Source organism: Orcinus orca, chromosome 6, assembly GCF_937001465.1.
Source record: "Orcinus orca chromosome 6, mOrcOrc1.1, whole genome shotgun sequence".
NCBI lineage: Eukaryota > Metazoa > Chordata > Mammalia > Artiodactyla > Delphinidae > Orcinus > Orcinus orca.
Window position 1 is genome coordinate 85,824,381 of NC_064564.1, and position 27,757 is coordinate 85,852,137.

The 27,757-nt window shown below is 42.1% G+C and overlaps 2 protein-coding genes and 1 long non-coding RNA gene across 4 annotated transcripts; 2 read left to right on the top strand and 1 right to left on the bottom strand.

Annotated features, from left to right (window-relative positions):
* Positions 1–406: 406 nt before the first annotated feature.
* Positions 407–16,232, top strand: TRMT10B (tRNA methyltransferase 10B). Its single transcript, XM_004271456.4, has 9 exons — positions 407–498; positions 3,749–3,951; positions 4,531–4,639; positions 5,261–5,385; positions 7,391–7,543; positions 8,702–8,780; positions 9,431–9,498; positions 12,654–12,777; positions 13,376–16,232. The coding sequence occupies exons 2-9, from the start codon at positions 3,766–3,768 to the stop codon at positions 13,480–13,482; spliced, it is 951 nt and encodes a 316-aa protein (XP_004271504.1). The 5' UTR covers positions 407–498; positions 3,749–3,765; the 3' UTR covers positions 13,483–16,232.
* Positions 15,396–20,844, bottom strand: EXOSC3 (exosome component 3). 2 transcript variants are annotated; one of them, XM_004271457.4, is made up of 4 exons: positions 20,495–20,844; positions 19,598–19,747; positions 16,916–17,067; positions 15,396–15,841 (listed from the first exon to the last, which is right to left on the bottom strand). In XM_004271457.4, the coding sequence occupies exons 1-4, from the start codon at positions 20,816–20,818 to the stop codon at positions 15,640–15,642; spliced, it is 828 nt and encodes a 275-aa protein (XP_004271505.1). In that variant the 5' UTR covers positions 20,819–20,844; the 3' UTR covers positions 15,396–15,639. The 2 variants fall into 2 exon arrangements, with proteins under 2 accessions (XP_004271505.1, XP_033287022.1); XM_033431131.2 differs by lacking the exon at positions 19,598–19,747 and having other exon boundaries at positions 15,489–15,841.
* LOC117201883 (uncharacterized) lies at positions 20,837–26,679 on the top strand. The gene is made up of 2 exons (XR_004484009.2): positions 20,837–23,320; positions 26,050–26,679. It is a non-coding gene; the product is annotated as an uncharacterized LOC117201883 (long non-coding RNA).
* The last annotated feature ends 1,078 nt before the right edge of the window (positions 26,680–27,757 follow it).

A 27,757-nucleotide genomic window follows, 5' to 3' on the forward strand; every position in this document is an offset into this window, starting at 1 on the left:
ATCTGCCCAAGCCGGGATATCTGTTATGATCCTGGATGGCCAGCTAGTGGTGAGGGGAACTATGTCAGCTCGTGGGCTCTTCTGGTTGTGGGGAAGCCCAGGGAGACCAGGGGAAGGCAAGGCCCCCAGATTGCGAGATGAGGGGTGGTTCGAGTCTGGTTTCAGCCCACCTTCGCCGTGTCCAGCCCTTGACAGCCATCAAAGCGCCTGGTCACCTGCAGCAGCCCTGTGAGGTCGGCGAGCGGCTGGGATTGTATGCCCAGCTAACATGCGAGGAAACGGAGGCTCAGTGAGGCGCGGCAACCTTCTGGCGGGACGCAGCTCCTTAGTACTACCGTGGGCACGGCAGCCGAAGCCCAAGTCTTCGCGGAACACACAGCCGCTAGGCTAAAAACGACAACTCCCAGAATGCTACTCGGAGAGGGGCAGGAACCGGAAGTGAAGTCGGAGGTGGGGCTTGGTGGGTTTCTCTGCTGCTGCGTGAGGTGACGGGTTCAGGTACGCCGGGGCCTCGTTGCCGGCAGGGGTGGGGGCTGGGGGTCCGGCCTGGGAATGCCGCCTCGTTCGCGGGCAGGGCAGACAGGCGCCTGGGGAGCAGGCGCCCGCCCAGCCGTCGTGTGGCCTCATGTACCCCACCTTCTTGGCGCTGTTCCTTCCTGCTTCCCGTCGTGCTCGCAGCTTATGGACCAGACTGGGCTTGCACGCGGTGTACACTCGAGATTGGGGTCAGGGTGTTCTAGTGCTGAAGGTGACCGAGGAGTGGAGCCGGCTTTGGTGGCTGAAACTTAGAACGAGGAGATGAGAGAAGTCTCCATCACTTAGCGCCCAGGGATATGCTCATCAGGTGGGACTTGGGTTAGAAAAAAGTTCTGAGGCCTCTGTCAACGCAGAGATGGTGGAGTGGAGGATTTATTAATTCAGCAAGTCTTTATTGAGCGTCTGTTATGTACGAAGCTCGTTGCCAGGCACTGAGGATGTAGTGAATGAAGCAAACAGAACACTTGCTTACATTATAGGAAGGGGAAAATTCAGACAAAAAAAAATAAGTAAAAAGTTGTTCCATGTTGGTTAATGAAAATCTGAATGAAGTGAGGAAGGTAGTCATATAATTATCTAGGAGAAGAGGATTGAGGTAGAAAGACCAGCAAGTGCAAAGGCGCTAAGGTGGGAACATCCTTGGTATGTTTAAGGAACAGCAACAGCAAGTAGACCAGATAGTGCAGAGAACAATGGATGATCATTAATTATCAATATAGGCCATTGTAAGTGTCCAGACAAATAATCAGTAAACAATCTATACTAGGAATAGAAGAGAGTTTTATTCTAGCCACATTGAGGACTATAGCATGGGAGACACAGATTCAAGAAGCACTTGAATTGTGTTCCTCCAGGCTACAAAATGGGGCAAGCTTATAAAGGCAAAAACTGCAAGGTTACAGTTAGTTACATGAGTTATTTATCAAGAATTATAATTGAAGGTGGCAAGAAGTAAGGGTGCTTATTAAGTAAGGATTGGTTGGGGTCTGAAATTGTTGCATAGTTACAAGGGGAGACCTTGAGACCGTAATATTGCAGCTGGCCGGTGTTAGAGTATGACTGATGGTGTCCTTGGGTGTGGTACAGTTCAGAGAAAGTTCAAGTTCTCAGTGATGCAGCCGTGCCTGGATCTTCAATGGCCACCCAACCCCATTTTTGTATTCCTGAACTATTACTCCATTTTAATTTCAATGTCATCAACTTGAACAGGTATCTCACAGAGATATATTATGAATTACCAATAAGTTGCATGAAAAAAAAGCTCAATATCATTAATAATCAAACAAATGCAAATTAAAACAGTGAGGTTCCACTACACAAAAATGGTTAAAATTAAGAACCCTGACAACAGCAAATGTTGGGGATGATGCAGACCATCTGGAACTCTCACAGACTGCTGACAGCAGTGTGTAATGTTACAATCATTCTGGGAAATTGAGGGCAGTTTCTTAGGAGTTAAATAGCACCCATCCTACGACCCAGCAATTCTGTTAGTACTTAGCCAACAGACAGGAAAACATATGTCCAGAAAAACACTTGTATGAGAATTTCTTGGCCGCTTTATTCGTAAAAGCCACAAACTGGAAAAATCTCAAATGTCTATCAACAGGAGAATAAACAAATTGTGATATTTTCATGTGTGGAATACTGTTCAGCAATAAAAAGGAACAAACTACTGATACATGAAGCAATATATATGAATCTCAAAAACAAGTTGTGGGGCAAAATGCCAAGTTCAAAAGAGTACACACTGTCTGAGTCCATTTAAATAACATAAGGCACAGCTAATCTATGGTTATAGAAAAAAGAGCAATGATTGCATTTGGAAAGCAGTGAGAATGGGATGGAGATTGACTTGGAAAGTGCAGAAGGAAGGGAACTTTCTGGAGTGATGGAAATGTTCTATATCTTGATGGGGTGTGGGTAATACAGGCCCTACGCACTCATCAAAAACTGATTGAGCTTGTATATTCCCATCCGTCACTTCCCACCCCTTCAAACCTCTCCCCACCATCCCTCCCAACACACTAACTTGTTGAGCTACACCCTTTAAAATCTTGGCATTTTATTGTGTATAAATTATACCTCAAAAGAATTTAAAGGTCAAGGTAACTAAGAGAAGAGCTAAAAAAAAGGGGGCTAATTAAAGTGATTTGAATTTTAGTGTTTCGTAGGGAAAGTTGATGAATCAGGAAGTAATGGTGTAAGCATATGATTTCAGGTTAAGGAGTAAATTACCAGAACTAAAAACAGCTGGTTAACAAGCGTTGCCCACCCCCACCCCCCCACCCCCCGAGGTGGAAGGGGTCAGAGAATTGATCATTACTTTTCTTACAACTAAGTCTTTTTACCATGTGCATGGATCATATTACATAATTTATTTTTTCAACGATACACTTTTCCTAATACGTAGGTAGCACACTAGGCTCAGAGGAGCAGCCATGAGCAATGGTTATACCATTCTTTGTGACACTTAGCTGTAGACTAGAACACTTCTTAGTTATATCTTCCTCAAGGAGTTTGAACACCACTTTGAAATTATTACATTAGTTAAGTGTGTTGTAACAATGGTTCTTCATTTTTTTCTACCTCGGCGCTTCTGATGGATATTAGCCGTTTCCACTATGACTGTGGCTTTCTGCTGCAGTGATACTGAGTTGGGGGAGGGAATGTGTGCAACCTAGAATTCTTGGTTGGTTTTGGGCCACTCTTCACCATAATTTTTGGCTAGCTGTGAACCTCCCAGGATGTTTCTAGTACAGGACTTTGCATAGAGTAGGTGCTCAGTAAATATTTGCTAAAGGAATGGTTTTGAAAATAAACAGAAACATAATGGGATAGGTGGATTTTGCCATCTCTGTCTCGCCCTCAACTCATACGTGCATTTCAAAGAATACAGTAATGAACTCATTATCTGTGTCACTGCAGCAATGAATAATCTTTGATTTCTTGGGGTTGTCAGGAGTTGTGCTTGTCTTCTAAGAAGTGAATTTGGCTTCCTTACTACTGAAAGGTTTCTGTGCTGACTTATTTCTCTAGAAGACACACATGCTTTTCTCAGTTCAGTTAATCTGTGTTAGTATTTTACACACTTCTACTCCTTCAGTAATGCAGTAACCCTGTTTGTCATTTGGATATAGGGAAATACCTCTGCAAGTTAAATAATGTAATGTCTCACATAATTGTGCCTTTTCCTAATCTAGGTGAAAAGGACAGAGGACTAAGCACATGGACTGGAAGTTAGAAGGGAGCTCTCAGAAAACAGAGTCACACGTGCTGCAGGAGCAAGAAGTCACCCTAGAGGACACAGGTGAAGATGGCATCTCTGAAAGCTTCCAGCTTCTACAGATTGACGTGGAATGTGAGCATCGAGAGGAGATGACCCTGCCTACAAGCAATGCAGTGTGGCGCTCGGTGAGTGGAATGGATTGCTTATGGTCACAGGCTTTGAGATGATGGAATGTTCCAGAGACCCCTGTTCTAAGGATAGATATTGGTAAAAAAAAGACTGGGAATGAGTTAGGTGTATTCCGAGGGATGAGTTTCCTGGCTTAAGGTTTCAGTTCCATTTGAGTCATAGAAAAAGTAAGTAAACTTAAGAGGAATTTTTGTACACCTCAGAAGGGTCAGGAAATCTCAACCCTGTCCCTAATAAATTTACTGTGACCTTGGGCATGTCACATCTCTTTTCTGGGGTTCTGCTTTCTCTAAACGCAATCTAGTCCTTTTTTTTTTTTTTTAACATCTTTATTGGAGTATAATTGCTTTACAATGGTGTGTTAGTTTCTGCTTTATAACAAAGTGAATCAGTTATACATATACATATGTTCCCATATCTCTTCCCTCCCATTTTTGTTTTTAAGACTAATACCCTTTTTCTCTCCTAACTTTAATCTAAATTTAAAAAATAATTAAGTAACTGTTTCTAATATTCATTTTCCTTTTTGGTGCTTATGAAGTTCTCAAACAATTTTGTTTTCTGGATAACATAAGAAAAATGTCCAAAGAAAACAGAGACACTGGGAAAAGATAGTTGCAGCAAAGAAGAGTAAAAGAAGACAAGAGAAAGAAAGAAGAAAAGCCAATCGTGTAGAAAATTCAGGTAACAATAAATCAGATTGCTGGTGTAATTATATTTATTTCTTAGCAAACTGGTATCTGCCTGTTCCTAGGAGAGTTAGGGATAGTGTTTTTAAGTAAAACAAACTTCTGGGAGATAGGACCTATTAGCCTATTTTGTTGGGAATCAAAGTATCAAAGAGAGCAACATTTGAGGCTGCCTTTCAAATATAGCTGTCTAGTGCATGTATGTGTTTATAAGCTCAGAAGTAGAAAGAATGATAACAACAACAGCCAATGTTTATTCAGTACTATGTGCTAGGTTCAGTGCTAAGAATTTTACATGGATTACCATAAGGGTAAGTACTTTTATTATCCTCATTTTCTAGGTGAAGGGATTGAGGCTCAAAGAAATAAATAACATGCCCAAGATCATATAGGTAATAAATGAACAAACTGAACTCTTCGATCCAGCAGTGTGCTCCAGAGCACTCATTTTACCATTCTGCTATACCTAAACTGCCTAATGAATGAATACCTTGCATGAGCTTCCAGTTTCTCTTCATATGCAAAAATTACTCACCTGGCTGGGGAGATTTATTTCTTACTGAATAACATTTTTCAGTTTTTCCACATTTATTCCTTTCTGATATTTCTACTCTAGGCATCTACCCCCAGCACAGCAAACGTTTTCTGAGATCCTTAACCAAGGAAAGACTTTTGGAAGCCAAACACTCAGGACCAAGACTCTGTATCGATTTGAGTATGACCCACCACATGTCTAAGAAGGTAAAACATCCACTGAACTCTGAATTCCTGCTCACCTGAGGGAGGTCCAGGTGGGAACAGCTTTCACAAAGAACATGACCAGCTCCAGCTTCTATGATTCTCTGGTAAACCAGCAGATGTGTTTAGTTTTCTACACATGGCTACTAAGTTCTGAGATGGCTGTTGTAAAGAATCAGGAAGAGAATAGACATATGGTTTAGTTTAAAAATTTTTCCTTTATCTTCTGTTTTGAGCCCACTGCCTTTGCCTCTGTGCTTATGGTATCCCCAGTCTAGATGGAGACTTTCAGGTTGAATTCTCCAGAGATGAAATCTTTGGCCTTCTGCCAGGGAGAGGAATATTCGCCTGGTTGCATGTTGTGGGGAGATTACCTGGTGGGAGGTCTTTCTACAATGTGTGTGTTTTAAAAAGCTGCCCTGTCGGTGAAGGAGGGATTTTTCACCCTATGATTCTGGGGATGGCTGAACACACAACACTCGACACTGGACAGATAAGATCTATAGCAGTTTATTGGTCACATATACTCAGCCCGAGGGGAGGATGACACTGGACATCATGCAGGGCCACATGGGATTGCACTCGGGAACAGAATGAACAACCAGGGGCCGTGGGGGGTAGGTTTTGTAGTATCAAGAAATTAGATTCCTACAGGAAGATGTGATTGGTTTGCTGTAATAATTCCATGGGCTGGCAGAGAATTGAAACCCACTACTCAGGGATAGCAGGAACCCTTTATCAAAGGAATCCCTTTGATTAAAAAAAAAAAATTGTTTAGCTAGTGAACCTTATCCATGGGAGCAGAATTGGGAGGGGAACTTGCAGTTAGGCCATTCAAGGCCTCTTATTTTCACCAGCTATCAAAGCGGCACACAATATTGGGCCTTGATTTTAGGCCTTACACCACAAAAGAAATCTGTGTTTTCCAACGTCCCTGTTATACATGCTAGTGTTTGCATGTTTTTCAGAGAAATTAGGATCTAGGATTCTTCCATGGAACCTCTAACTATAGTCCTCTGAAAAGGTCAACTAAGAATTTTCTAATGTTTATATTAATTGAGATATCAGATTAAATCAAATCCAAAGCTTTTTTTTTTTTCCTGTACTGAACCAAATCAGGCCAGATTGTGAAACTACCTTTCTATACGGGTGATATCTCTAATAAATCAGAATGGAAAGTTAAAACTTCCAAACCTATGACAGCTCCTGAAGTTAGGGAGAAGGTGCCAAGTTTAACTGATGGAGTATAAAAACATCTGTGCAGTAATCTAATCTCTTTTTGATAAACAGTAACCATCACATGGTAAGATTTTTTTATATATATAAATTTATTTATTTTATTTATTTATTTTTGGCTGCATTGGGTCTTCGTTGCTGGGCACAGGCTTTCTCTAGTTGCAGTGAGCGGGGGCTACTCTTCATTGCAGTGCGCGGCTTCTCATTGCAGTGGCTTCTATTGTTGTGGAGCACGGGCTCTAGGCGTGGGATTCAGTAGTTGTGGCTCACAGGCTCAGTAGTTGTGGCTCACAGGATCTAGAATGCAGGCTCAGTAGTTGTGGCGCACGGGCTTAGTTGCTCCACGGCATGTGGGATCTTCCCTGACCAGGGCTTGAACCCGTGTCCCCTGCATTGGCAGGCGGATTCGTAACCACTCTGCCACCAGGGAAGCCCACATGGTAAGATTTTAGGTAAAAGCTAAAAGAAAAATTTTATATATATATATGTATATATTTATATATACATATATATCAGCAGATCCAGAAGGAGGGAGAGGTCTTGGTTTTCTGGGCTAGTATCATTACCTTAAGTTTCATCTATAAGGTGTGATACCATGGGATGTAACACACGTGCATACATGCATGTACTCACTCCTGGAGTAAAAGGGCCATTGAATTCATGAGCTTTCCCAGAGTAGTATTCAGTGAACTTACTGAGTAACCATTTGTTGATAATGAATTTAGAAAGAGTGGGCATGTTCCTACCATAAATTGTCCTTACTTCTTCGAAGGAATTAAGTAGACTGGCTGGACAGATCCGAAGGTTGTATGGCTCAAATAAAAAAGCTGACAGGCCATTTTGGATCTGCCTCACTGGATTCACCACAGACAGTCCCCTGTATGAAGAGTGTTTGAGGATGAATGATGGATTTTCTAGTTATCTGGTAAGCCTCATTTTGCATATTATTTGGATTGTCATCTGAAAAGTAGGTTGGAGGGGGTAATAGTAATTTTTTTTTACTTTTTCACATTTCAGTGTAAAAAAAAATGTTTATGTGTATATGTTATATGTTTTCACTATTACAATCTTTAAAAATTTAGAACCTCTCATCAGTTCTTATGTTTTAAAATTTTCATCCTTCCACTGCATTGGCAAACTAATATTACCAGTATCTAGGGCTGTATTTTGTATCCAGTGTATTGTATGCTAGACTATGTACCAGGAATGTTTTAGGGACATGCCATGATTCCTTTCTTGTTCTTAGTAGTGCAGAATTAGGGAACATGAATTTTGGGGGAAAGAGAGAATCCTTATGGAAGTAATATGGATTTAAGATGAGCTTTATGGAGTACTAAGTTACTTTCAATACTTTTTCTAGGATCTCTTAAATGTAGTGATTGACATACAGGCAAGAATCCAGATCAGTGCCTAAGAAGTGCCACTAAAAGTGCCCTTGTGTGTTTGCATTATGTAGCTGAGACTGGGTAGTGTGGCCTTCTCCAGAGAGGTCCTCTGAGGCAACGAGTGTGAAAAGCACCCTATGTGGTGCTGCACAGTTAGTCGTGGTTGCTGTTACCTTAATGATCCCTCCTGTAACACAGCCATTCCCAGCTTTACTTTTCTGTATGTGTTTTATGATTCCTGTATGTGAGCCAAACAGATCCACTCTAAGAGCCACGTAGTTCAGTCCCCTTGCTTTCCTGTCTTCATGCTTTTCTTAGGTGATTTCCTCCACTTTGAATACTTCTTCCTTTTGTATGTGTGTCAATCTCCTCTTCAGAAACCCAGTTCCAGCATTCCCTTTGCTAGAACATTGTCCCTGGTGTTGTCATTCCCTCTCTGTAGTCCTGGGGCATGCTCCCGGTATGTCTCTTAGGGCCTCATTACCACTTTCTGTCTCATTTTGTAGGGTCGAATGTCTGTACCTTTCTACTTCCGCTACCCAACTGGGCACTTTCTGAGAACAGGTTGTCAGACATGTATCCTCTTGATGTACCTGGAGCCATGCCTGATAGAAACTACATGCTCTGTAACTAGTTACTGCAGCGTGGGCTGTGTCTTAACCTAGTTCACACTACATTGGATTGTTTACATTTTTCAGCTAGACATAACAGAAGAAGACTGCTTTAGTTTATTTCCTCTGGAAACCCTTGTGTACCTGACTCCTGACTCAGAACATGGTATGTACTTTACTGCATGCATTCATGTAGCACATTGCATCCAGCCCTTTATTTCATTATTCCCGGGGTCAGAGTTTGTTAAAGCCACCCAAGGTGTATCCAAGAAAAAAAAGGAATGGACGTTAATTGCACACCTCTTATGGACAGAGACCTCACTGAATGCTTCATATTTGTCCTGCCATGTGCACAGAGCTGCACAGATTTAGGGTCTCCATCCTCAGCTGGAGCTTGTGAGTTACCTGGTAATCCTCATGAGTTTTCCTTGTCACCTCCTCACATTGACCCTTCTCAGATTGATGTTAGATAAATATTTTTTTCCCAGAAAATCATCTATTTCGCATAATTTTCAATTTTATTGTATTAAGTTGATCTCAGTATTCTCTTCAATTTTACCTTCCTTTGACATTTTGCCTCCTTTCTGAATCCTAATGGTGATTTGAGTCTGCATATTTGATTAGATATGTCTAATTAATTGACATTTAATTGATCTTTCCAGGGAATTAGCAAATCTAATTAGCAAATCTACTCTCTTTTTGTTTTCTATTTCATTAAATTTCTACTTTTATCATTAATAATTCTTTCCTTTTACAGTCTTTGGATTTAGAAATTATAAAACAGATTGACCTCAGTGGCCTTCATTTTTTCATTAGCTCTTGAAGATGTTGATCTAAACAAAGTTTACATCCTTGGTGGACTTGTGGACGAAAGCATTCAGAAGGTAGGTGTACATTTTAGGCCTGACAACTGCATTTTGAAAAGTGGCACTTTCTTTTAGAGAAAGAAATCCTTGCCCTGTCATAATCTTAGGCCAAAAGGCCTAAAAACTCAGAGGCAATAGGAAGTAAGAGCCTATTCTGCCTAGGTTGGCCCTCCTACTTGCCAACTTCCCTCTCTTCTCATCAGCAATGTCAGCAACACTGACCTGACAGAATCCAGTCAGGGACTGGAATGGGAAGTATTTAGTAATTACATAAATAACCATTATTGAACTCCTTTCTTCTCTCCTCTCTTCAGTCCTGCAAGGATGACTCTGATCTTGACCAAGGAAGCTTTGATTCAGCATTCTTACCAGCTGTTTGTTCTTTGTGAAAGAGCAGTTTGTTCCTTCTTAGGCCATCTTCCCTGTTGACAGAAGTCTTATCCCATAATCTCTACCTTAGTAGGACATTCAGATTTCTTTTGTTGAATTGGAATTTTATTGGAATAATTGGAGTTTTGAAATATATTTCTATTATACAAATATTTGTTGAGATAATTTTTTAATATTTAATTAGCATATTGCATAGTTAATAAATAATGATATAATGGTTAAAATGTATAAAAAGGAGCAGAGTGAAAAGTAAGTCTGCCTCTCATCCTTGTCACCCAGTATCTGCTGCATGAGGCAACCATGGTTTTCTTGTGTATCCCTCTTGATATAGTCTGTGATCACACAAGTATGTGTTTATGGGTATATTTTATATACATATATTTTTCATATATGTGAGTATATTTTTTCATGTATATATGAGATACATACACATATTTGACACAGATGATACTTAACTGAATTGCATTTATTCTAAAAAAGAGTTCCATGACTCCATAGTGATAATCTAAAAAATGGGCAGGAGGTGGGGGAGGAGAGAGCTCTAAAGAATGCCAGTTAATAAATGAGAAATGCATAATAGAATTGAGAAATCATCATTTTGTCACTCTCAGTGTAATCATTGATTCAGGGAATTGACTGAACGAAAGGTTGTGAGGGAACTGACTATTCCAAGTGGTCTCGAAGTACCAGCCCACAAAAGTGTACCATTACAATAAAGTGATCTGGAGGTCTCTATCTTAACAAATGATCAAACTTAGAATCACCAATAGTGACATGTGCCTCCTGATGTGATGGAATCTTACCTGTGAAGTATTCTTATTAGAAAATGTTTAAACTGAATTTAATCATAAACAGATCCAGGATGTGAGACATTCTACAAGACACCTGGACCAGACTTTCAAAAAAGTCAATGTAATGAAAACTGAAATAGTCATAGGGGCTATTTAAGGTTAAAAGAGATTAAAGAGACATAACAACCAAATACAGTCTTCCACAGCAGAGTGACATCCCCTTTTTTGAAGCAGACAATTCTAGAGGGCCAGTGAGCAGTGTATGATCTATAGATGTGCAAATTTAACACACTGTCCTCTTTTTATTTTCCACCAACATTTAAACTGAAAAATAACTGGCACAAAGATTTGTTTAGTTGTTACTTAAGAGTTTGGCTTCTTCACAGAAATATGCTAAGAACAAGATTTCTTCAAGGGGAGTCATTTTATCTTTAAATGTTCAGAGAACAGAAACTAGACTATAAACTCCTTCAGGGCAGCATCCAAGTTTCCTACTAACTTTGAATTCTGTACTTCAGTTCAGAGTGATTATAAAGGAATAGACTTAAAACATAATCATAGCTCATATATGCAAAGGAGTGTTATCCTTCAAAGAAGTCCTTTAAGTAGCTGTACCTTTATCCCATCTGAATTGCATCACTTAAAACATTTTTGGACGTCCTCTTTTGGAATTGTGTTTCATGTGAATCTGAGAGGCAGGTAGTCCAGTGTCAGAACAAAGAAGGTGCTAGGCCTGCTTCACACTGTTCTAGTTGTTAGACCATACTCACAGTGGCCAGTCAATATGGGACAGTAAATGAATAGACATTGACAAGCTAGAACAAGTTCAGAAGAGGTTGACCTGAATAATGCAGGGACTCAAAACTAAATCATAGTCAAGGAAAGGTCAACAGAACTGAGGTTGTCAGTCTGGAGATGAGAGGATTCATAGGGCATGATCCCTGCCTTCAAGTGTCTGAATGGCTGTCTTGTGGAAGGGCCATTTTACTTGCCTGGTGTGGCCCTGGGGGAACAGAACTAGGACAGATGACTGGAAGTCTCAGGGAAAATAGAAAATTTGCCTCAATATCAAGAAGATTTCCTATTAACTGCTGCTATCAAAATTGAAATGGGTTACCCTAGGATGCATGAACTCCCTGTCACAAGAGTTGTCCATTTAAAGCCAGAGGCCATCTGGGAAAGTTCATAGAGGATAGACAAACATTGGATGGGTGGTTGGAGTGGAATAGTTAACTACCGAGGTCCCTTCCAAACCTAAGTATGCTAATTTTCTCAGTAATCTAAACCTTTAATCCTGAAATTACAAATAGTTAGATGACCTTCCCAGAGCTGCTTACCAGGTAGTGAGTATAATTTAAAGTTCAGTCCATGACTCAGGGACGTCTTTAAAGGGATATTAGTTACTGTACTCTGACACTAAATGGCCTCAGATTGTTGGATTTTTTGAGTTCTGCCTTCTTTTTGTAGTTTTCAGAGCCTTTCCTTTTCATTGGGCTATATGCTGTCATACCTTAACGCTGTCTTGTTGCTGGTGGTATACCTGACTCGAATCCTGTCTCCCTTATTTCTAATTTGCTGCTGCCAATTGGCTATGACTGAAAACTCCAGATGTCCAGAATTGGGTCTTACTGAGTTAGGGCCAGGAGTGTTCTCTCATTGGTTAGATGGCTTGGATTTTTGGATGCAGATTGTGGCTGCAGATGTGCCTCTTTTTACTTATTTCCTTCTTGGTTGTAAGTAGTAGTGAGTGGAAGCCAGCAGATAAATGAAGCCCAAATAAGTGAGGTGTTGCTGCACAAGCCATTTTTCCTTATCTACATTTTCTTCCATTCTACCATAGGCTACTTAATTTTAATACACTTATCATTTAATTATGATTACAGATGGAAATTGGGGTGGTGGTACATGAGGATTCTTACAGTTTGCTCTGCATATTACAATGAGACTATCTTTGTGTATTATTTTTATAAGAAAAATATTTGTGATTTACAGAAGGTGACATTTCAAAAGGCCCAAGAACACTCTGTCAAGACTGCTCGCTTACCAATCCAGGAATACATGATCAGACGCCAGAATGGGAAGAACTATCATTCAGAGATACTGGCCATCAATCAAGGTACTGCTCACATGGCCCATGCTTAACGTGTATTAGTTCTGATGCTGCTTCTTTGCATTGTGTTTCAGTATAAACGGCCCCTGAAGCAGTCTCCCCTGTGACTGATATGCTTGGACTTTACTGTATGTACTTTGTGACATGTATTCTGGCCTCTCAGAGGCAGTTTTCATTTTCTTCCTGGTTCCCAACTATGTTAAAGATAGTTGAAATTGTTCCCTTGTCCTAGAATGCCATGCCTTCAATCTATCATTGAACAGTGAATTCCTATTTGTCCTTCAGGATTCAGTTCACAGGCATCTTGGCTGCTCCCCTCCACATCCCAGGCCACATCAGGGCTTGTTTTGTTCCCATTGTACTGTGTTCCTCTCTGTTGCAGCATTGTCCATTCACAGGCCTGTATCTCTCAGTGTAGGCTGAGGTCCTTGTAGGTAAGCAGGGCCTGTGTCTTTGCCTCTGTCTCCCCAGGATCTAGTACCGTGTGTGGTAGAGTAAGTTTGTTGAATAAAATATTCCAGAACACTTTTTTCCTCATTAGTCATTTACTAGTTCTCTTTTTCTTCTGTATGGTCACTATGTTTTCTGTTTACCTTTCTAACAGTGTTTGATATCCTGTCCACTTACTTTGAGACTCAAAACTGGCCTGAAGCATTGAAGAAAGGAGTTTCTTCCAGAAAAGGCTATACTCTTCAGAACTCAGTGGAATGATGGACAGCCTAAGATTGCAGCTGCAGGAGGTGAAGTTGCTGGAGTTGCCTTGACCAAAGAACAGATCAGAGGATGGTGGTGGTACTCATTTGCCTTTACTTGACATCTTGGCTCTTCACTGGGATAGGAGTTACTAACAGGGACCATATTTTATGCTCTTTTGTATCTCCCGTAGTGCCTGGCTCACAGGAAGTGCCCAGATATATGTTGACTAACTAAAAAGTTTACATAATAATGAATTAGCCCTAAAACTACATGGCTTTGGATGTGTTAATTCATCTTCTGTACATCTATTTGTGAAATACCTACTCTTTAGAGATAGCTTAAATAATCAAGTAAGTATTATTCTATTGAGTCTAATTTTCATTACACGGGCATCATAAAGTTGTATGACTTTCTCCAGCCATCTCGATCATGCTGATTTTCCCCAACTCAAGTAATATGTTGTACATAGGCTTTGCAGGATCAGCCTTTCCTTACCTAGCCCTGCTTTAAGCCCCCCCCATAGCACTTTTTTCCATCTATGGCTCCTACTCTGTCTCCCCTATTCTGAGTATGAGCGTGGAGGGCTTCTCTGTTCTGAACAAGTAGTCTCCTAACAATTTGTGGGAGTACCTTTGTATCCTTCTGAGCCTTGTGCAAACTAGATTCTTCATATATACTTGTGATTAACAGGTCAAAATGAAAAGCAAAAACACAGTATTGATAAGTCTAACTTGAAAAGAGCCAGAAAATACATTGCATCTGACACAAGCATGTTAGGTAACCTAAATCTCGGTGATCTTTTCTCGTGTCCTAGTCAGGTAGAGTTGCTTCAGTTACTCTGGCCAGTTTGGGTTAGTAAACTTGGTAACTAAACTGCTAGCAAATTCAGAAAATGTATTCTATATCTCAAAAGAGCCAAAAGGTTACTTCTGTGCTCTGTCCCCTCCCCTTCACAATTTATTCCCTCAACAGCTATGATCACTTGGTAAATTATATCAGTTTACTACTTAAAAATGGCCCAGTCTTCAGGAAACATCTTTAGGAATATATAATGCTGCTTGGTCTTTATCAACATATTGAATGAGTTCTATAATCTCTGTCATCCAAAAGGGACCTCCTATAGATAGGCTTCAGGGTCTGTAACTCTTATATATATTATCAGGGAGGTCTCTGACCCCAGAACCACTGACCTGGATCATCTGTCAGGCTTCATTTTCACCTTTAAAGGCTTTGCTTAAAATGCAAATTTCCTCTCCATCACAAACCTCTACTATTTTTTCAAAACCCAGGCAGGTAGTTTTTTGTTTGGCTTCCTGGAAATGATCCTAACAAAGTTAAGATTTGGCTTAAACTTGGAATCAGAGATCCTAATCATTGTATTATCTACAGAACAACAAAAAACTAGACATGTCCAAAATATCCTATAACATGAAAATGAAATATTATACAACTATTGAATTTTTAATAGCAATCATGAAAGAAATATATTAAATGTTGTTTGAATCAAAGTATATAACAAAGTAGAATATAAAGTAATCCTGTAGTTCTAATTTGAAAAATATACATTCACAAATAGTTGAGAATGTAGGCCAAGTTAAAGTCTGTGCCTCGGTTTCTTCAACTGGGAGGTTAAGTGTCTTTGCAGTTACTAAGACTAAATGATTTAATCCATGCAGAACACTTTTGGAACAATACTTGATACGTGGTAAGCACACGATAATTGTTAGCTGTTACATACTCACCCATTAAACAATAGGATTACAGGTGGTTTTTGTTTGCTTTATATTTTCTACGTAGTCTACATTTTCTTTGGTGAACATGTTTTACTATCATCAGAAAATAACTTATTTTAATGCTCACTTGCAGTTTATTATAGAAGCTGCACTCTAGCAACACTAAGGGAGTTAACATCAAATAAACCATAATAGTAACTTTTCGTAAACTTTATTGTAAAAAACAAAAAACTACATCATTACTTTATAATGATTTGTCTCACCCACAAGAACATGAGTGGCAGCCAGTAACTTTTTAATAAAAATATTTTATTTAGGACTCTAATAAGACATCTTGTCTTCTGAAGATTTAATGAGGAGAGGTTCACCTGAGAAACATTCCCCCCAGGGAAACCCAGAGTCTCTTGGCTCAACTGACCCATAAAAAAGCCCACATAGATCAACTTTCTGCCAATCTGGAGAAGATTTGTTTTCTTTGATCTGCTGTCATGTGTTCACAGGCTTCTAAAATGTTTGCCAAAATCAAAGTCTGCTGAATGGTTTTTGCCTTAACCCATATTCTTCCATTCATTCCAAATACTATCTCCAGTGGGTAGAGTTTTCCCACTTCTTGTAGGATTTCACAGTCTGGAGCTAGCAGCCTGGTGAGGAAGAGAAAGAAAATGAAAATAAAGTGGCAGGGTGTGACCTCACTTTCCTTTAGAAGTCTCCTTTTCTGAGCAGTTCTCCAGAGTTATTCAGAGCTCCACCAACATCATCCCAAGAACAAGGCACATGACAACATTTGCCCTCTTTCTTCCAAGAAGCTTACCACAGGTCACAAAGGTGGACTATCCTCTCGAAAGAAATCAAACTCCCTTTGTCACCAACTTTACAAAAAATGTATAAAGTTCTTCCTCCACATTGTCAGAGCACCTTAATTCTTGACTTTCAAACTGTAGCTTTTTTACTGTCTATGGTGCTAAGAGAACACTTTAACCTTATTTTCCTGACCATGTAAGTTATTCCTTGGTATTAAATTCAATACTTGGAGAGGAGTGTTGACTCTTTCAAAACATAAAGGTGCTGCTTGGTTAATAACATACTTCTTTAATCTCTTGAACTAATTCTGCAGATCTGCAGAATAAGTAGCAAAGAGATATGCAAGATATGCAAGAACCTCAGTGGCTCTAGGAGTAAAGCCCTTTAATAGGGCATAGCTTTGGGTAGGTAAAGGTCTAAACTTAACAAAGAATCTGCTTCTGGGAACTACTAAATCTACCAGGACAGAAAAGAAGGAGCTTTCTGTGAATGTCTGTATAAGCTTGAGGATCATGTCAGCCTAGCTTCATTTGGCTTCCATTATAAGAGAAATTTGATGATATTGTACAATAGTAAATTGCACCTGTATACAAGTGACTAAGAAGCGGGGGAAGGCCAGTTTTCACATTTGGTCTGAGTATATCAGCTATAAGGAACAACCAACCTTCCAGCAGAGAAATCCAGACTCCATATCAACACAAACTATAACGCCAAATACATCCGAATTTGATGTATTCACATTGAGAGGATGGGACTAAATGCATGAGTTTACAACTGTGCTAAAATGGATACTGATTTTTAACTGAGGAGCTATAGCCATTGTTATGAAGAACCTAAATCCCACAGATAAGTCAGCTTTCTAAGAAGGTATAATATAAAAGACAACAGGCAAGCCAGAAGGCATCAGGACTTACCTTCTAATTAAGCCCAAAGTCACTTTAAAAAGCAGACCATCCTGTCCAATCACACCCATTCCATTGGCTCGTCCACAGCTGTCAATACAGACCATCTCTGGTTCCATATCTTTATTAGCAACCACAAACTGGCCATAGATGAGATCTCCAACCTACAATGATAATTAAAAAACAGTTCATTTCCTCTCAACAAACCATGCTATAGGTGCTGCTGTTGGTTCTTTTCCATAGGTAGCAATGCCAGCCACCTGCAGTTCTGTGGCTAAATGACTGACTACACTCCAGGATTCTCACAGTCACTCTGGAGTTGTGCCTTAAAAGAAGGCAAAATTAACGCACATACCCCTACCTTTCCCCCACCAGAAAAATCCCCAGACTGGGAGCCATCTCAAAGCCAGAGAATAGGACTTCCCTGGTGGCACAGTGGTTAAGAATCCGCCTGCCAATGCAGGGGATGTGGGTTCGAGCCCTGGGCCAGGAAGATCCCACATGCTGCAGAGCAACTAAGCCCAGGTGCTACAACTACTGAGCCTGCGCTCTAGAGCCCCTGCGCCACAACTATTGAAGCCCGCGAGCCTAGAGCCCGTGCTCCTTAACAAGAGAAGCCACCGCAATGAGAAGCCCACAAAGCGCAACGAAGAGTAGCCCCCGCTTGCCGCAACTAGAGAAAGCCCACGCACAGCAACGAAGACCCAATGCAACCAAAAATAAATAAACGAATAAATAATTGATTTAAAAAAAAAAAGCCAGAGAATACCCTCTGGGGTTACACTGTAAAATACAGTAGCCACTACCCACATGTAGTTATGTAAACTTACATTTAAATTAATTAAAACTATATATTTAAAATTCAGTTTCTCAGTTGCATTAGCCACATTTCAAATGCTCAGCAGCCATGTGTGGCTAATGGCTACCATAATAGTCAGTGCATATGTAAAACATTAGCATCATCACAAAAAATTCTATTACACAGCACTGCTTTAAAGAATTACAGAAACCCCTGGCATGCAAATTATTCCAAGCAAAATGGAACACTGGTAATTCAGTGACATTTCTCCATGCAAGATTTACTTTAGGGGCTTCCCTGGTGGCACAGTGGTTAAGAATCCACCTGCCAATGCAGGGAACATGGGTTCGAGCCCTGGTCCGGGAAGATCCCACATGCCACGGAGCAACTAAGCCCATGCGCCACAACTACTGAGCCTGTGCTCTACAGCCTGCAAGCCACAACTACTGAAGCCCGCACGCCTAGAGCCCATGCTCTGCAACAAGAGAAGCCACTGCAATGAGAAGCCTGCACACCGCAACGAAGAGTAACCCCCGCTCGCCACAACTAGAAAGCCCGCAAGCGTCAACGAAGACCCAACGTAGCCAAAAATAAATATAAACAAATTTTTTTTTAATTTTTTATTTTAAAAACCTCAAAGAGTTGAACTTCAAAATGACAAAACTAAGGAAATGGGAGAGTAAACTTGTTCTGTTAAGTACCTAGTATTGTTAGTTCCTCAAGGAACTAGAGGAACAAAACATTTTCTGCCTTTAGAAGCATTTGGTTTCGGAGGGCAGTTGGGATATACATATAAACAACAAACTTCATTCAAGGCTGAATCTAGTAAATAAGAAAAGTGACTGAAAATTAGGGATGTTTCTATGGAGGTGGTGGTGCTCAGCCTGGGTCTTGAAAGATAAGCATGTATTCCACCGGCTAAGAAGGGGAAAGAGTAATCCAAGCAGAGGGAACAGCATGAGCAAAGGTACAAGGGCAGGAAATTATGAATTCAGTAGTGCTCTTAAATAGTTTGGTGTGGTTCAGGCAGGGCCACATGGAGGATATAATTACGGATGAGGGAAGACCTCTGGAGCATAATACCAAGGAAACATGTAGGCTTTGAAGAACTTTTTTTTTTTTTTTTTTGAGAAAGGGGTGTGTGAGGCTGTCAGCTCTTAAAAGGAGGGGCAAAAGTGTACAGGCAGGCTTTACTAAGGAGGTCAGTGACTAAATCCAATCAAGGGATAGCTAAGGCCTGAACTTGCAAAGTGGAAATAAAGGGGTGTTCATGGAAGATCAGAGAGACTCAAAAAGGATCAATAAGATAAAGCAACTAAAGACACAAGAGAGGTGAGTGAGAAGGGGCAAAGAAACCACCAAATTTCTGGCTTGCTTGGATGGACAGGAAGAGTATGGCCATGCTACCTGAAAAGCCCAAATTGAAAACTTGAGGTAACAAGACTGCTCCTCTGTCGGCTGCAAAAAGGGATTGTTGGGAAACAGTGATGTGACTGAAGCTGTGAAATGCCAGTCCTGGGACCCACATCCAAGATAGATGGATGGCTTATATGGCAATTTCCACCACTCTTCTCTCCTTCCTCTCTGAGCCTATGGCTTACTTCCTTGTCTGGTGTATATGGACATAACAAATAACAGAGAGAACACATATAACCTTCCAACTCAGTAGAGATGAAAACATCCAACAACATAGCAAATGTAAAATAAGTATGTGGTTCCGGTCCCAGAGCTGGAGCATCTGAAGGAACTCTTGAAGCCTGGGGTGATTACACAGATCCTCCAAGATCATCCTATACAACTAGGGAAACAGGATCATTCCGGTAGCCTTCTGGATATTTGAGTGTTTAGGGAACGGATATTTCTTTTACTTTTGAAACCAAAGGTCCTGTCATTACCTGCACATTTGGTCTGTTTCTTTTAGTTGCACCTTCAAATGACAAGTAAGACAAAGAAGCTGGCTCACTCCCTCCAACATCCACTTTGAATATATCTCCAGACTTAGCTGTCACTATGCCAATCACATGGTCTCCTTTCACTGGGACATACTACAAAAGAAAACAGAATGAGAGCACAACCACAAATGACAATCATTTTTAAGACATCTTCAGTAAGTCCTTAGTGGTTACTTTATGTTTGTCATTGTAAATATTTAGAAAATACTTTGAAATCCATGTTTACAAATCGATAAAAATCTTACAACAAACTTTATTATGTCACTTTCAGTAAAAGAAAAACAATCACATGATAAACTCTCGGGTTTCCAGCTTCTAACAGTCTGTTCATTTACGTCACTATCACCTACCTCTTCTGTATTCTTACCAGAAACTCTCTAGCTTCTGTTTGCATATGAGTACAGTGACACAGGGGTCCTTACAACCAAGGAAGGCCATTCCATTGTCAGACAATTTTTTCCTATGTGAGAGTTCTTATTTATTCTAAGAGAAACTGAGCTCCCTGTGACATCTATTCATTAAGCCTGGCTCTTTGGGACCCCGAAAGACAAGTCTTCTGCTCCCTGACCTATGGGGTTTTGAAGACAATAACCATGTCTCACAGCCCTTATCCCCTTACATGCCAAGATTCCCAGACTCCTTTCTCTCCTGGTCGCCCGTCTCGGGCCACCTTCCAGTTGTTCACGGTCCCTCTAAAGGAGGTGCAGAGGTAAGCACAGGACTACGGTGGCTCTTGGCTAGCCTTAACAGAAGAGGGCTCCAGGGCCCCTTCCGTGCTTCTTCCGAAGAGCATTCCCAGCCCTCTCCCGGCCGTACAACCCCTCTGGAGTCGCAGCTCACCCGCTTCTGCTGCGAGTCCACCCAGTAAACGCCACCGCCGTTGCCACTGCCGGGCTCCTTGTGACGGAGGCGGCCGCACTTAGTGACCAGCAGCCGGTCGCCGCAGCGCCGCAAGCCCGGGCCGCACACCACGCGCCCCCGGGAGCGCGCCCCGGCGTTCAGGCGCAGCGGTCGCTCCCCTGCACTTCCTGGGCCTTCTCCGTCCTCCTGTCCAGGGAGCAGCAGCTCCTCACCCGGGAGCACCACCTGCTCTAGCACCGCACGTGCCGCCCGAGCCCTGTAGCCCGCCAGGGATTCCGCAACAACAGCCGCCGCCTCGGCCATAGCGGGCGTCACCACACAGTTTCCGGTTTCCGGCTCAGCGTCCAATCGCCAGCCCGCCCCAGGCTTTCCGCTTCCGGCAGCACAGGCCTGTGGGACTTGAACCTGTTGTGAAGCCGGTTAGTCCTGGGCCGGCGGGTTCCCTCAAGGTGGCTATGATTGTGTCTCTAGTCCCCGCCTGTCCTGCAGTCTGTCTGCAGGTCCGCAGCAGAAACGCGCAGCTTGAGTCAGTCGCGGAGCACCCACTTCCAGTGTCTCGGATCGCAGAGTGGGATACAAGACGCCGCCACCTTTCTTTCCGTGGGAACCTTGGGAAGTTAGCAGAGGGCCTTCAGGAGTTGGCTCTCTCTTCTGACTCCGGCCTCAGAAGTACTGCTGACCTTTTGCCAGGAAAAGTATTTTCTTTTTCAGTGGGAAACTTGTATCTATCCACATTGTGGAAGACACAGGGAAGAATCAGAAGAAAATGAAACGTGTTAGTCTTGCAGCCCCGTTTGTCTCCCTTGCTAGGCTGTCAGCTAGTTCTCATTCTTGGTAGCGCAGGTTCTGGCACGAAATAGATAATACCTGGTGAATGAATGAATGTTAACATTTTGGTGTGCGTTTCTCCCTAGGCTTTTTTTTTTCCCCGCAAATATATACATATCACATGCATATTTCCACATAATTGAGCTGCCCCTACATGGCCTGGGAAAATCAGTAACTGCACTTAAATCCTTGCTGCTGCTGTCGCTGGAGCACGCTTTAGTTGCCTATGTGAGAAGCAGCTGAATTGCAAATCAATAGCATGTCAGGTCTGCCCTTCTGACTTTCAGGGCTCTCACTTGAAATCACAGTTTCATCTGTCAACTGGCACCTCCAATTAGCACTCGGTCAGATAATCCAGTAGGAGTCAGAGCTCCTGGGGACTGGAAAGGCTTGGCTCTGACCGATGGCTTTTAGCTGTCCTCCATTTCTTCTGCCCATCTCTGAGGTATCTGCTTCCAACCTTAATTTTTAGAGTTTTAGGATGTTTAAGACAGATGATCTCTAACATACCCTTGAAATTCTGTAAGATGCTGCTGAGCCAACTGAATAAGATAATAGAAGCCAACTGAAGTGTAACTTTTGTTGTTTTGCAGTCAGATTATCACAGGAGCTGTTCTTGGTCGGTTACCTTTTGCAGAAGGAATGGCACAGACTCTTTTTCTCTCCTCCCCACTCCAACCCAGTTCCAGAGGGTCTGGATCCAGCAGGTATTCAGTGACCACGACTACCTTGATCGCGGCTGACCCAAGGCCATGCCTGTATAGTACTCAATGACGTCGGGTCTGGGCCAGACAGAGTGAGAGGTCAGGAAATGGTCCCTGGATTGTCCCTCAGGCACCCCCACATCAATAGAGGAGTCTCTGTCAGAAACTCGGCCCAAACCTGGCTGAGGAGGCATATCAAGGGCACTTCTGTGTGGGAAGCACGTGGGCATCCGTCTGGCTCATTCCCAAGTCCACAGATGAAATCAGAGGCCTGGAGAAGAGTAGTCACCTGAGAACTGAAGCTCAGGCCTGGAGGGGTTAGGTTGAAAGCATCTCGCAGGCGGTGCCCTGCACGTCGGGCCCAGAGGGCTGGGCACATGGGAAGGGCACCTGGCCTTCACGCCGCGTGCCGCTGTGTCAGTGCTTTGCCGCCTTGGCGTCGTGCGGCCGATGGTGAGTGAGCGCGCATGGCCGAGGCCGGGGTGGCGGGCAGGCCTGGGGATGCAGAGGTCCGTCCACGTGCAAGTGGCTGGAAGCCAAGACCGCAAGCAAGTGTGCGGAGACAGTCTCCGAGCCGTGGACCCAGACTAAGGCAGCACGCCAGTGCGGTGTTGGGGTCCAGTTGGGCAGCGGTTGCGAAGTTCGCGTTTCGGAACGGCGTTTGCAGCCTTTTCTTGGTGTGAAAGTGGCCGCTGCGACTGGGAAATGCAGATGAGGCCCGGGCCAGTGCAGTCGGCGGCGCGCTTTCCAGCGTCGAGGCCGCGTCTTGCTTTCGGCCAGAGCGTGGGGTCTTCCCAGCAGATCCGCCTGGGTGGATTAGGACCGCTTCTTGTTTGGGGGGCTTGACGGCCTGGAGCCAGTGCAGCAGGGGCGGTGTTGCCCTCGACTGCCTCTGGGATACACCTTACCATTTCTCAGTATTTCCCTCGGGGAAATGACCGAGTTGCCCTTCGGAGAGGTTGGGCCGGACCACGGCCTTCTGGACTCTTTCCCAACACTTCCTTTTTAGAAATCTGTGCTACTTGAGAAGTTGGAAAAGTGGTATCTCTTGGTTCCTTTTCTTTGTTGACAGGTGGAGTCTGTAACTTTCTATCAACAAGACTAATTGAGCTTTTGCTCTGAGCCAGAAATTCAGCTGAAGCACCTTCCATGCCCTGGGGGAGTTCACTGTCACCACGTGAAAATACCAAGGGTTACAGTGTCTGTAACAACCTGATTAGGGTGTCAGCCCTGAGAATACAAAGGATGAAATGATTGCCTCTGTGGGAGGAAGGTAGGAGTCAAGATAGGTGTCCTGAAGGAAGTAGTATTTGAATGAATCTTTAAATTTTTTTAGTTCACTGGATTCTAAAAATTACAAATGAACTGCATGCTGATTTTCCTTTTGTAAATTTATTTATTTATCTATTTATTTTTGGCTGTGTTGGGTCTTCGTTGCTGCGCCCAGGCTTTCTCTAGTTGCGGTGAGCGAGGGTTACTCTTTGTTGTGGTGCGCAGGCTTCTCATTGCGGTGGCTTCTTTTTATTTTTTTTTGTTAACATCTTTATTGGAGTATAATTGCTTTACAATGGTGTGTTAGTTTCTTCTTTATAACAAAGTGAATCAGTTATATATATACATATGTTCCCATATCTCTTACCTCTTCCGTCTCCCTCCCTCCCACGCTCCCTATCCCACCCCTCTAGGTGGTCACAAAGCACCAAGCTGATCTCCCTGTGCTATGCGGCTGCTTCCCACTAGCTATCTATTTTACGTTTGGTAGTATATGTAAGTCCATGCCACTCTCTCACTTTGTCACAGCTTACCCTTCCCCCTCCCTATATCCTCAAGTCCATTCTCTAGTAGATCTGTGTCTTTATTCCTGTCTTGCCCCTAGGTTCTTCATGACCTTTTTTTTTCTTAGGTTCCATATATATGTGTTAGCATACAGTATTTGTTTTTCCCTTTCTGACTTACTCCACTCTGTATGACAGACTGTAGGTCCATCCACCTCACTACAAATAACTCAATTTCGTTTCTTTTTATGGCTGAGTAATATTCCATTGTATATATGTGCCACATCTGACTCTTTTTGAATTATGGTTTTCTCAGAGTATATACCCAGTAGTGGGATTGCTGGGCCATATGGTAGTTCTATTTGTAGTTTTTGAAGGAACCTCCATACTGTTCTCCATAGTGGCTGTATCAATTTACATTCCCACCAACAGTGCAAGAGGGTTCCCTTTTCTCCACACCCTCTCCAGCATTTATTGTTTCTAGATTTTTTGATGACTGGTGAGATGATATCTCATTGTAGTTTTGATTTGCATTTCTCTAATGATTAATGATGTTGAGCATTCTTTCATGTGTTTGTTGGCAATCTGTATAGCTTCTTTGGAGCAATGTCTGTTTAGGTCTTCTGCCCATTTTTGGATTGGGTTGTTTGTTTTTTTGTTATTGAGCTGCATGAGCTGCTTGTAAATGTTGGAGATTAATCCTTTGTCAGTTGCTTCATTTGCAAATATTTTCTCCCATTCTGAGGGTTGTCTTTTGGTCTTGTTTATGGTTTCTTTTGCTGTGCAAAAGCTTTTAAGTTTCATTAAGTCCCATTTGTTTATTTTTGTTTTTATTTCCATTTCTCTAGGAGGTGGGTCAAAAAGGATCTTGCTGTGATTTATGTCATAGAGTGTTCTGCCTATGTTTTCCTCTAAGAGTTTGATAGTTTCTGGCCTTATATTTAGGTCTTTAATCCATTTTGAGTTTATTTTTGTGTATGGTGTTAGGGAGTGTTCTAATTTCATACTTTTTTTTTTTTTTTTGGCGGTACGCGGGCCTCTCACTGTTGTGGCCTCTCCCGTTGCGGAGCACAGGCTCCGGATGCGCAGGCTCAGTGGCCATGGCTTACGGGCCCAGCCGCTCCGTGGCATGTGGGATCTTCCTGGACCGGGGCACGAACCCGTGTCCCCTGCATCGGCAGAAGGACTCTCAACCACTGCGCCACCAGGGAAGCCCCTATTCCTAGATTTTTTATTCTTTTTGTTGCAATGGTAAATGGGAGTGTTTTCTTAATTTCACTTTCAGATTCAGTCTTCCTATCCCCCAGCCTTCCCTCCTGACCCCACCTGAGTGGAGACCTTGAAAATTGTTCCCTGAGGGCCTTTTGTTGCCAGCCAGAAGCTAAACGAGATAGGTGCATCATCCCCTTTTCCCTGCTGAGATCCTTCTGCCTACTCGCCAGACCTTTGCTCATCCAGGATCAGTCTCTCAAGCATTGTCTCCCTAATGACCATAGGATATAGTGTCACACTATTGTTTGCTGGACTATTCTTCCTATTTTTAGGTGGTTAATGGTTTCCAGTATTTTGCTTTAGCAAGGGTAATGATTATTAGTATAGTCATTGGAATCAAATACACTTGGATTCATATCCCAGCTCTGTCACTCTCTAGCTGTGTGACCTTGGGGAAGTGTGTGACCTCTCTGAGCTTCAGTTTCTTTGCCAATTAAATGGGGAGTGATAAAAAGCATTGCTTCCTAGGATTTTTATAAGAATTACATGAGACAGTTAATATGAAGCACTGAGTACATGCTTAGCACATATTCATTGCTTAAGTATCAGCTATTAATTTTGCAAATATTGTGTCATTTAGGATTAAGTGGGGACAAAGGGATAATTATCTAAGCTTCACTTTTCTCATACAAAAAGGTTGGTATTTGGGGGTCCTTATGTATTAAGAGTCTCTGAGTCTTGTTTCTGAGGTTTCTGATGAAATGGGTGTTTAGAGGAGAAAGAAGTAGTTGGAGTGAGCAAAGAAGATTTCCCAGCAGAGCTAGAGTTCCAGGTTTGCATTATATTGAACTTGACCAAGATACTTACCTGTCTGGAAAGTTTATTGTGGCCTGACTTTGCCTCTTTACTCTAATCTTGGGTTTTTTCATTAATGCTTATTTTGTTAGGCCTTGTGTTTTATTGGCTGTATTGTGATGGACAGAGATTCTGCTTCTAACTGTGTGTTTTCTTGCAGGTCTGTGTGAACTGGAGAAAGTCTGACCTCCCTGCCTGGGAAAAGGCAATGCTGGAATTTGCACTTGCTATTTCCCGAGCTGATGACATAACAGATGACCATTTCAAAAAGCTCGAGGTGCACGGATTCAACCAAGAAGATGCCTGGGATATAGCTGCAATTTCAGCTTTTTATGCCATGTCCAACTGCCTTGCTCATTTTGTCAGTCTTGTTCCCAACAAAGAATTCTATTTGATGGGCAGAACCAATGATGTCAAAGACATCAGGAGTGAACCTGCTGCTCCCAAAGTATAAAAGTCTGAACAGAAAGGCCAGTGTTTACATTTCCAGCACATTGCATTATAAGACACCAGTTGGGAAGTAATTTTTTTAAATGTTTAGTCAATGGATAGGGAAGAAAGTAAATAAATTTGTTCCCTGCCTGCTTGATGAGATAGATCCTAAGGGACATGTGATATCTGGGCCTCGGGGAAACCTTTTACTTTTTTACTTTTGTTGTGATGTGAAAGGAGCATCAGGGACAAAGGAGTTCAGAGGATGCTTTAGGCATTTCTGATGAACTGATATCTGTGAATTTCAGCAATTGAAGTTGAACATATTTTAGCTTTTAAAAATAGTGTTACATGGAAATTGGTCTATATAGACTGTGTTTTGTTTTTTTTTGGGGGGGTGGTTCGCGCACCTCTCACTGTTGTGGCCTCTCCCGTTGCGGAGCACAGGTTCCGGACGCGCAGGCTCAGCAGCTACGGCTCACGGGCCTAGCCGCTCCGCGGCATGTGGGATCTTCCCGGACCAGGGCACGAACCCGTGTCCCCTGCATTGGCAGGCGGACTCTCAACCACTGCACCACCAGGGAAGCCCTAGACTGTGGTTTGAAATCAATTCTGTGTTAACATGATGGTATATAAAGGCTCTGAAAGGCAGTGGGTAAACAGAAGCAGGCACCAAGTTGTTCTATCTGTAGTGCCTTCTCCATTAACCTCCAGTGATTTTTATTTAAATCATGGTCATCTCAATAGAATTTTAGTCCTTATGTAGTTTATCCTTATTTTAGGGTTTAGTAAAAATTATTTGGAACAAGAAGGTTCTCATATTTTAAGAAGTATAAGAAAAAACCAACCCTGACATTACTAAGCGACTCGTTCTGCATGTTACAACCACCACTGCCTTAAGTGTGTGGCTGTCTTAACTTTTCAGGAGACATTTTCATTATCTAACTGATAGAGGTACATGCAAACCTACAAAATGTCTTTGTTTCCATTTGACTTCGTTAGATTCTCTAAATTGCCAGGGAATAGTTCTTAATCAGTATTAGGGCGATAGTTAATTGAATTGCCTGAACTGTGAAACCTGGTTATCTTGAGACAGCACAACTCTTGTTGCAGAGCTTGTGTTATTCTGTTGGAACTATATCTTAAATACCTTAGAATATGTAACCTTTTAAAACTGACTTTTGAGGGGAGGAGGCAGGGGCATAAAAAAAAAAGGAAAAATATTGAGTTTTATTTTACTTATTGAGAAAGTTAATAACATTGGTGAATATATCATGGTCAAGGTTTTATACACCAAAATAATTTTAGCCATTGGCCATAACTCGGGAATCAAGTAGAGGGCCTTTATTAAGTATCGGTTGCAGCCAGAAGTTGTAGGTCACTAAGGGACATTATTTGTTAATTATAAAACAGACCTCTACCCCTAACATGGGGAA